We start from the raw sequence: 11,750 nt of genomic DNA, 5'->3' as shown, positions 1-11,750 counted from the left end.
CATTCATCCTGATTTTTTTTGTGAAGTCTACGTCTTTTAGTCTCAAAACTACGTGTTGTGGTCTATCTTTTATGTATTGCGTCTGGAGCATCTCGTTGCAATGACCAGCAGTAATCAGCCATCATGCTGATGTTCCATCTTCCCTGATACCTCCTCTCCATTTACCTGATGTCTTGATGAAACGTTTCCCCTTGTTCTTCGCTAACTGCACCGAGATTTCCAGGGAAATAGTCAATATGTGAGTGTAACAAATGAACTTTAGAGCTCATATTACAACCCAACTCTTTGAATTTGTCGATCATGTTATTGACAATATTTTAGTAATTTGGGGTTTTTTCACAAAACGTCATATGTACTTTTACATAAGTGAATCATTTTCATTAAAATCGGATCCCATTTTGTTTTTCTTAAAATGTTGACAACCACAGACTCTTTAAGTCAATTGCAACGTGAGAGTCTTATCGATTGTTTTAGAACCCACGAGAAACACACCGCTAGTATATAAACGGTTAAAAGACCGCATGACGTGCCATTTCTGAATAGTATTTGTTTGTGAGTGGACATTGACATAAAAGGCGTTCTTCTTCACAACAGTAACATATATGAATCTGTTCCTATTACTCATTCGGTTCACTCGAAGGAAACGTACGAAAATCTCGAACTTCTTAATAAGATAAAATACAAAGAACATGGTTGGCTACTTTGTGGAGATTTAAAAGTCCTTTGTATGTTGTTGGGTCAACAATCTGGTTATATAAAGTTTCCATGTTTTCGTGTGAATTTTTAGGAAACATCAAAGACTGTACGTGATGGAGAAAAATGGATATCATTTTCGGATTCAGCGTACAGAAATTACTGTAGAACATGTAAAAATGTTCAAGACAATAAAACCATAGTAGACCTGTGTTATATAAAGATGGATATTTTGATGGAAAGGATAGGAATCGAAGATAAATACAAATGGTTCAACTAGTCGTGACTGTTAAAGGTTAAGAGCCATTATTAAGCTTACAAGATGTCAAGACTAAAAGAGATACCACAAGCCAACGAAATTGGAGGTTGACATTAGACAAGACTAAACTCCTTTTTTTTTTACCATACCAAAAGTTTAGGAGAAAGTATGAAAGCCCGTGTTTCTAAACTTTCAAACACAATATGTTTCAAATATGAACCGTACAAACATTAGTGAATTAAAATAGTTACGCGAAGGTGTAAAAAAAGAGAAAAGTTCCGGAAGAAAATTGTTCACCGGTTTCATACGCAGTTTATCAGCTTAAAGGATGATGCAAATATTTCTTTATTCTTTATTTCCTGCGTTTTTCACTTTAAATATTACTTTATTTATTAGATTTTTATATGGAAACATTTGTTTTTTTGATATTCGAAACACTAAGACCTGTGGATCCGATGTCGAAGTTCTGTCTTAAAACAGTATCGAACCAACACGTAAAGATAGCACAAACAAGCTTACAAAATAGTTACGACAAACAACAACGAAACGGTTTTGGGTATTAAAAAATATCGCCCCAGGAATAAAGCATCCTCTGAAAATACCTACGTAATTAACTCGTATAAGGCATGACCTTCTTTGACCTTTTATAAGTAGCTTATGGTGATGTTGACTTCGTGTTTGCAAACTTTGTGGTGGGAAGGTCAGGTCATCTTTCGTTCGAGTCACCTTGCACATTCAGAAAGTCACGCGTGAGTGAGACAATATGAATGCATTCTCTAATAGAATTTCAGATCGCGTCTTACCACATGGCTGTAGTACCCTATTCTGGACAATATTTTACTGTTTCGAACACACACGCTTCTATAACATTAAGATTATTATGGCTCTAAACCACATTGCTTTACCGAGTTTTTTGTTTTTAATTAATCGTTCTGGACCGTTTTATTATTCCAAACAAACCGTGAAGGGTTTATAAATCATTCATGATAATGGGAAAGCAAGTCGGGCTAACAAAACCAAGCAGTTTTCGATTAGCAACACAAAACCAAAATCGAGCGCTTTTTTAGTATTATATTGTTTACACGTAATTCTGCCAATCTTCTTGTTACTACCTTTCTAAGTAACGGATATTCAGGTTTGCTGTGATATGCCATGCTTAAACTGGTGATGCAATGAACTGGATTAGGTTTGACCAACTTGATGGAAGATTATGCCGATTTGAGTGCAGACGTCTTTCTTCGTATTTCAATTAATAAATGCATTGTGGATTTCGACTCAATGTAGTGTTGAAACAGGAGTTCATTTCCCTCTATTAAAAGCAGTACTGGCCCTAGGGGGGTGGGTGTGAAAAGAACGCACTGCTCCAGGATTCTCAATCACCAGGGTCTCCAAAAGCTTTCATGTTTCGTACCTTTACCATATTATGTAAAATTGTGGGTTTTGATAAATTGTGTACTTTATTTTATTTTCAACATATCTAGCTCTATAATATCTCCTACAAACTGAACTAAGATTTAAGGGGTCCCATTATAAGTCCCTTTCCACCAGGACCACAGAAAACTTGGTACCAAGACTCACCGCAAGTTAGTGTTAAGCATGCCTTTTGTTTGGTGTTGGATATGGATTTGTAAGTCAGTCCTTCTTGTATACCGTAAAAATTTATCAAGATACTTGGAATTATTTAACACCGTGTGTGGTAATATTCTTTTCTTTTGTATTTTCCAGCCTCAGATTCGAAGCACTGCAAGAGTGACCTACCAGTTAAGCTAAGGGATTAACCCACTAGCACTTTTTAGTATAGGATCTTTTAAGACCTCAAATTGTCAATTTTTTTCCCTCTCACAAATAAGACCCCCCAGCGGCCCAGCGGTACGTCTGGAGACTTCTAAAGCTATAAATCGGATTTCGATACCCGTGGTGGGTACAGTACAGACAGCCCATTCATTGTACATACCAGTTGAACGTAGTAAGAATTATTTGTGTTCTGAAATGTTGCCGAATAAATGTATATATAGCGGAACAAATAAATAGAAATATCTTTTGTTGGGATTGACACAACATGGTAGTTAGTGCGCTTTGCAGGAAATTGAACAAAACAAACAAGTAACCTGTTATCGTTCTGCGATATACATTACTTCAAACCGGTTATTACAAATTCATTGCCACATTGCGTTGTCAGACGTAATGACATACTGTACACGATGTCCAGTAATAATACAGAGTGAGGAAAAAGTGACGCCAGTAATAAGCTCTAGAAGTAATGACTGATAAAAATAATACCATTATTAACGCAGAGTAGATACTAGATATACTTCTGCAGGGTCCCCGAAAGTGTTCTGTTTCTAGAGTAAATAAAACCAAAATTAAGAATAACAAATATTTGTATTTCTTGCTTTTGAAGTTCATATGTCATTCTGTGTTTTAACCTAATGCATAATTCTTCTCGTGATTTAAGGCATGCACACGTTTTATTGACGTCACGATAATACAAATTGCAACGTTAAACGTTCTTTATGTGACGACATTTTACTGTCTACTGACTGACTGACAGACAACACATTACTGTATAATGGTGCGAGTGGTTAAAACAGGTGACCCCTCCACGCAGCCTTTGGCCCCCTATCGAGGAAATAATGTTTATTTAGGCCTACTCAAAAAATCATAAACATACAATTTGTCTGTATTTTTTCTTTCCTTTTGGGATTAAATGATGCCATCTTTCTCCCATTTTGCATCATCTTTCGTACCACGTTTTACGGAAGCCAGTATCATCTGTCCATTTTTAACCTTAGTTCACTCTATACTTATTTAACGATATACTAAATGTGAGTTTCTAAGTTTAGTTCCTGAAATCTACTAAACCTCACACGTGGCAGTACTAGTTACAATACTAAAGAGCCAGTTCGGATGTTAACCTACAGTGCAGGCCTTAGCAAAGGCGAGGCGCCAAGTAGCAGTGAAATCAGATCACACAGTCCATTAGTGTGGTGTGTGGAAAGGGTTACTGGGGTGGGAGAACTTGTTAACGAAGTTTTCAGCTGCAATTTATAAAACTGTATCTCTTCATATGGGTTATATCTGTGAAGAAAGTGGGACTTATTTATGAAGAAAATTCAGCCTGTGCAAGAAAACTTATGATAAATAAGAGTCTAGAGATACAGCTTTTGAGTGGATTTTTTAAATTTTTATTTACCATAATTACAACGTTTCGACCACTCGTGTGGCCATCATCAGGTAACTGTAGTCTATTCTGTGAAATATTGCGCGAGCATTTTGTTCCAAAGTAGAGCCCCAGTGGCACAGCGGTATGTCTGCGGACTTACAACGCTAAAAATCGGGTTTCGATACCAGTGACAAAGCGATATGTCTGCGGACTTACAACGCTGAGGACCGAGTTTCGATACCAGTGGCACAGCGGTATGTCTGCGGACTTACAACGCTAAAAATCGGGTTTCGATAGTGTATAGTGAATTTCCTCTTCTCACAACAAGTGTCAAACTTATGACAAGTTTAAAAACAAACTACTGAATAGTAGATATTATCTTCTCAAGACTATAAGACAATCAATTAATAAATTTCATACTTTTATTTCCTTTTTTCGTTAGACAGCCTCCTTCTCCACGAACAAGCACCGCCGAACTTTTAATTTGAGGGAAAATATAGAAATATAGAAATTTTCCTTTATATATATCAGTCATTTTCGTTTTATAAGGAAACAAATGGTTGAAAAGATACAATATAATCACAGCCAGTAGTTCTACAATCTTTTTATATAAAGACAATTTTAGTAAGGCGTAACGTTTCAGTAAAAGATGATAAATAACTTTTAGGACGTCAGTGAGATCGATGTATTTTATCAAAAGGAAAAAAATATATATATACTGGTATCTTGTCATATTCACTGAGACGAAACATTTCTTTATGACTGTAAACTCTGTGTCATTGTTCTTAGTGGGAAGTACTGCCAGAGCTTGAATTGTTGATAACTACCGTTCCATAGTGAACGGCTGAGGAACAATGGGTAGATAACGCGGAATGATAATATTATGAAAGTAGACGCAGAAGCATTGAGCCATAGAGAGATTGTTTTTGAGTCGGCATTTCTATACTGAGCAAAAACAGTTGAAATTGTAATTTAACATTCTCATAGGTCTACTGAATTATGTATATATATATATAGTTCAGGGGAAGAATTAGAGATGGCTTTTAAACCTACTATCGCAAGGCGGATCAAAGTTTGAAGTTAAATAAACAACAATAATTTTCCCTAAAAAAAGAAAAAAGAAGAAACATCGGGAATAAACAATGGTAAAATCGGGAATAAACAATGGCAAAATCGGGAATAAACAATGGCAAAAATCGGGATAAACAATGGCAAAATCGGGAATAAACAATGGCATCAGAGATGGAAGTAACTAAATAAAATGCTGTCTTTGAAAAAGATGAACAATACTAACAGCAGCGTGGGCGAGGCGTAGCCTAGTACTTAGCATGCCGGACTGTAAATCAGATGATCCAACGTTCACGTCCTGTTCTCGTAAAATCGCGTTCCATAATTTGTGGTTGTGAGTGTGTTATAATAGTAACGGTGAGAGCCCACTATTCGATTAGTCCAAGAGTTTGCGGATGATGCTATAGACTAGGTGTCTTTCCTCTAGCCCCCCTCCCCAAGTGGCACAGCGGTATGTCTGTGGACTTACACCGCTAGAAACTGGGGTTCGATACCCGTGGTAGGCAGAGAACAGATAGCTCATTGTGTAGCTTTGTGCTTAACTTCAAACAAACAAACTTTCCTCTAGTCTAAAACGCTTTACGCTAGTATCAGAAACTAACTAACAGTGGCATATCCATTTCAGTAACATTTAAAAAACATTAAGGTTAAAGTTTGGCCCGAAATGAAGTACAGTGTACATATAAGATTCATGTATACATGGTACTTAAGCTCATAAATCATTTTCTGTCAACACTATCTACTCTTTTTATCTAGATGGTCTAGCTCTCTTAAGGACATCAATGACTGAGAGATATTATTGGGATTACGGTCGAAAATATCGCTAATAGCGAGGGCACCGGAATGATAAATTAATACATTCTATTAATTATAAGTTTTCTCTCTCTGGGGATTCGTCTTTTTTAATAAAATTACCTACTCATATTTAATAACTGGTATAAATTAGCTACATTTTAAAGTTTTTTTCAGTTCTAAACTGCAATCTGAGGGTCGCGGGTTCGAATCCCTGTCACACCAAACATGCTCACCCTTTCAGCCGTGGGGGGCGTTATAATGTGACAGGCAATCCCACTATTCGTTGGTAAAAGAGTAGCCCAAGAGTTGGCGGTGGGTGGTGATGACTAGCTGCCTTCCCTCTAGTCTTACACTGCTAAATTAGGGACGGCTAGCGCAGATAGCCCTCGTGTAGCTTTGCGCAAAATTCAAAAATAAACAAACAAACAAACAGTTCTAAACAATACTCTTAGCTTGTTTTAACCATAAGTTATCGTTAAAAATTTATAGATAAAACATACAACTTTTCAATTTTTCATGTTTTGTTTATTTATTTTTCTTGCTCCTAAAAGTATGACGTTTTCCAAAGTTCAACCTGTCAGAATCTTCTATAACAAACAATAAATGTAATCCATGTTATTAGTTGTGTTTTGAGGAACTTAGTGATAAGCTTAGGTTTTTTTATTATTATTAATGAAGTCTATCTACTTTTTTTTATCTCGTCTGTAAATAACAGATGACGCTTTGTCAGTATTTATCTTGCTCGTGCTTGTCTGATAGCTAGCTGATAAAATTTGGCACTTGTGAAAATACAGTTGATCGATTTTCTCATTATATTAAACCAAGTTAAAACGACCAGGTTAACAACCAATGTGAGACAAGTTCGATCCCATGTAGGCCTAACACAATGCTCGAAGTTTTAAAAAAATCGAAACTGCATGGTGATAAGCATATATCTAGATAATATACATATATCACCTAGGTGGTCCAGGTCTCTTAATTGATGCGACAGAGGAATGAGAATCTGCCATAAAATATCTTATATAGGTAAACTATTAATCAGGATTCAAAGAACTGATTACAGTAATATAACCTATTGGGATAAAATGAATTATTTTGATAAATACTATTATTTGTCTTACGTATGTTACATCGGTATTCCTTATTTATAACAGAGTTCAGCACGATATTTAACTTACTTTTGGTTTTACGAGCGAGAGCTGGTTCAATTTAGTTTGGTTATTTTGAATGGGGCGCTTTCATAAAATCTGTTAAGCCTATTTTGTATGAACATACTTACTTTTAAGACAAATTCTCATGCTCATAAGAAGTTTTTATTGAAAGTTATTTACATTGTGATTCGTATATGCACTATTACAGAAGCCTAAATATTTATAATGGTAAAATGTTATGTTTTACTTTGTCCTATTTTATATTACAAGAAAGAAAAGCAAAAGCAAAATGACATAGGAACATTTCAGCTTATACTAACAGAATTTCGAAATGAATGTTTTAATTAGGAAAGTTACAAGGATTCGGGGGGTGATACTACATAGAGGGCGCTATACTCGTTTCATTACCGCAAACCAAACTCTACACATATTCGAAGGATTCAGTGTGTAGCACTACATAGATGGCCCTTTAAGGGTCCAATGTTTGTGTGTGTGGTTCTACATAGAGGACGCTATACTCGTTTCAAGAGAAATTTTATTTTTTACATTTTGTATTTATGTATCTCGGTGTTTGGACAAGTTAGAGTAATAGTAGTAGTTACTTGAAGTGTTCAGTTTATATCAGTATAAATTTATGTATTTATAGCTATACCACGATGTCCCAAGTTGATCCAGCGTTCCGCAACATTCCAAAGAATTCCACGTTTTTCATTATCTGGAGGATAGAGGTATGAATATGTTTGAATTATATCTTGTAGAAACCACTTACAAAAAAAGGTGAAAAACTTTAAATATATGTTTTTATTAGTTAAATTGTATAATGAACTGTGACCAATTATTCAAAATGTGTCTTTATGCTTTAAACAACCTTCTTTTCCTCTGTTGTAAGCTAAAAATACTTATCTTGATAGAAACATTGGCAAAAGTTAGCTTGTGTAATGTAAGGACTCACTTTTACTTGCTGTACGTATAATCTAAGAACTGACTTGGTCTATTGGATGTGTGATGTAAGAACTGATTATGTTCTACTGGATGTGTAATGTAAGAACTGATTATATTCTACTGGATGTGTAATGTAAGAACTGATTATGGTCTACTGGATGTGTAATGTGAGAACTGATTATGTTCAACTGGATGTGTAATGTAAGAACTGACTTGGTCTATTGGATGTGTAATGTAAGAACTGACTTGGTCTATTGGATATGTATTGTAAGAACTGATTATGGTCTACTGGATGTGTAATGTAAGAACTGATTATGTTCTACTGGATGTGTAATGTAAGAACTGATTATGTTCTACTGGATGTGTAATGTAAGAACTGGTTATGTTCTACTGGATGTGTAATGTAAGAACTGACTTGGTCTATTGGATATGTATTGTAAGAACTGATTATGTCCTACTGAATGTGTAATGTAAGAACTGATTATGATAAAGTGGATGTGTAATGTAAAAATTGAATGTAGTTTATTGAATAATTGTCAAAAAAACTAAAATGAATTCACTTAAGAAGAGTTTTGAATACGAACTGAAGTTAAAAAAAAGAAAAAATCCAGCTCGGTTTTTAGTGATATGTTGTAAATAAATACATTAACATAAGTACCAGTACAGCTGGACCACCAGAATCTCACGTGTTACTACCGTAAACATGGTTAATTGACTTCAAATGATTTACAGCACAAAATAACCACTGAAAACACACTGTGTCGAAGTATGGCAAGATTTTAGCCATTTCGTTTTAATTTTGCTTTAATCTATAGTTTTAAACTTAATTTTGTATAGTGTGTCAGTAAAAAGATAGTTAATGTGTGTGTATGTATGTATATAAGAGGACGTTTTCATATTGTTTGGGGCCCAAGTGTAAAGTATATAAAACATTTTCATCCTGGTAGTTTGTAGTTCACGACAGTTAGTGGTTCAAACTTTTGACATGCAGAAGTTTACACAAAGTATTCTACTTATCTACATCAGAAAGGCAGTGCTGCCATCTTATTAGAGATTAGTATAAAATACCCACGCTCCGCTGCGAGATTTTAAGGTCCCTTCATGATTCACAGAGGTCTCAATGTACCAGTTAAACGTCTCCATTATTTTATTTACTTCTATACAATGCACCGATCCTTTAATTGATTTGTATGTTGCCATTTCCAGAATTTAATTCAATTCAACTCTTTTTAAAAGTAAATCGTTTTAATTTAGCTTATCAGATTCGTTTTTCCTTCCTGTCTTTTTATTTGAATTCCTTTCATTCTCGGAATTCTCCAATAGGCTCTGATTCATATTTTTCTTCCCATTTTTGTGTTTGAATTTTTAACATGCGTCATTATTCTTTAACTGTTTTGTTTGATGTCATTTCCCGAACTTTATATATTTAAAATCTAGTATTCTGAGGGTCTATTCCATGGGTCCTGTGAGGTCTTGATGCCTTTGTTTCCCCCCGTGTTGCCTTTGACTGGCTAAGAAATGTTTAGCCCCATACCATATTGAATTCTGTTCATTTTTGGAAAATATGTTCATTTTTCCCAAATTTTTGTTCTTTTTCAACAGTATTTGGCATAAAACCTCCATGTATTGTTTATTCAGCAAATGAGAATTAGAAAAAAAAATGATACATTTCTATAGACCTTAAGGAAGCAGAAATATGGAGCTTAATGGCTATAGGGCAAAATTATAAGGCAAAAAATTGGCCATATTTTTTTGAATCAAATCTAAAAAAATTGTTTGTTTGTAATTAACCACAAAGCTACACAATGGGCTGTCTGTGCTTTGGCCACCACGGATATCGAAACCCAGTTTCTAACGTTGTAAGTCCGCAAACATACCGCTGTGCCTCTCGGGGGCAATCTAAAAAATAATAATAATCGTAAGACTCCACTTATTAAGCGTTGAATGTTTCAGGTCCCTAAGTTCTTTCTTCTTGGAGCTATAGCAGTCATACACAATCACATACACACGCAGACAGGCTCTTTTATTAATATAGATTAACCCATAATTACTTGAAATTCAATTGTTTCACTGTGTTTTTGCTCATATTTGTTAATCATAAAATGTTGAGACGGTTGTCATTTTAACAAATAAAAAGGACGTTGAAGTCGAGGTTCATGCACAGTTGCAATTACACGCACAATTACCTCAAAATCACCAAATAATGAAAAATCAAATAAAATCACGTTCAATGCTATCTATCTTGTCGCAGACGGCGAGAGTTGTATTCACTCAGGCGAACATATTTTTTGTTCCTCAGGCAACAGCTTACTCTTCTCCACATGCAAAATTGTATAAATTTTTATGATCAGCTGGCAAAAAAACAGACAAACAAAATGTACACAGGAAGAAGTTGGATAAAGTTTCTGGTTTCTAAAGACATACACACAGACACAGGATAAACTGGTTTCTAAAGACATACATACAGACACAGAATAGATTGGTTTCTAAAGACATACAAACAGACACAGAATAGACTAATTTCTAAAGACATACACACACACAGAATAAACTGGTTTCTAAAGACATACAAACAGACGCAGAATAGACTGGTTTCTAAAGACATACACACACACAGAATAAACTGGTTTCTAAGGTCATACACACACAGACACAGAATAGACTGGTTTCTAAAGACATACACACAGACACAGAATAGATTGGTTTCTAAAGACATATACACACAGACACAGAATAGACTGGTTTATAAAGACATATACACACAGAAACAGAATAGACTGGTTTCTAAAGACATATACACACAGACACAGAATAGACTGGTTTCTAAAGACATATACACACAGACACAGAATAGACTGGTTTCTAAAGACATACACACAGACACAGAATAGACTGGTTTCTAAAGAAACACACACAGAAACAGAATACATATTCAGGGTAAATCAAATATAATTTCTTACTTAATTGGTATAACCGATTTCAGATAAAACGGCTTGAAATAGCAGGGAGTGTCTATATTAAGAAGTACCAAACGTTTAGAAATAATTATGGAGAGTCTTAAAATTATAGGAATTATACAGAATTAGATCTAGCTGGGTAAAAATATATACAATTACAGCCAGACTATAGTAGGAATAGAAAAAACACCCTACAGAATTAGGTCTAGCTGGGTAAAAATCTATACAATTACAGCAAGACTATAGTAGGTATAGAAAAAACACACTACAGAATTAGGTCTAGCTGGGTAAAAATCTATACAATTACAGCAAGACTATAGTAGGTATAGAAAAAACACACTACAGAATTAGGTCTAGCTGGGTAAATTTCTATACAATTACAACAAGACTATAGTAGGAATAGAAAATAAATCTACAGAATTAGGTCTAGCTGGGTAAAAATCTATACAATTACAGCAAGACTATAGTATGAATAGAAACAAAATCTACAGAATTAGGTCTAGCTGGGTAAAAATCTATACAATTACAACAATACTATAGTATGAATAGAAACAAAATCTACAGAATTAGGTCTAGCTGGGTAAAAATCTATACAATTACAACAATACTATAGTATGAATAGAAACAAAATCTACAGAATTAGGTCTAGCTGGGTAAAAATCTATACAATTACAACAATACTATAGTATGAATAGAAACAAAATCTACAGAATTAGGTCTAG

General features: G+C 34.7%; 1 protein-coding gene across 1 annotated transcript in view; it reads left to right on the top strand.

Annotated features, from left to right (window-relative positions):
- Nucleotides 1–7,771: 7,771 nt before the first annotated feature.
- Nucleotides 7,772–11,750, top strand: part of LOC106462188 (villin-1-like) — a 42,681-nt gene continuing 38,702 nt past the window's right edge. The window contains exon 1 of the mRNA XM_022389380.1: nt 7,772–7,857. Within this exon, the coding sequence (XP_022245088.1) occupies nt 7,786–7,857 (72 nt within the window). The 5' untranslated portion in view covers nt 7,772–7,785. The remainder of the gene's footprint in view (nt 7,858–11,750) is intronic.

This window comes from Limulus polyphemus, unplaced genomic scaffold (genome assembly GCF_000517525.1).
Source record: "Limulus polyphemus unplaced genomic scaffold, Limulus_polyphemus-2.1.2 Scaffold1114, whole genome shotgun sequence".
Classification (NCBI taxonomy): domain Eukaryota; kingdom Metazoa; phylum Arthropoda; class Merostomata; order Xiphosura; family Limulidae; genus Limulus; species Limulus polyphemus.
The sequence above is the reverse complement of the archived record's forward strand: the minus strand, read 5'-3'. Positions and strand labels throughout refer to the sequence as shown.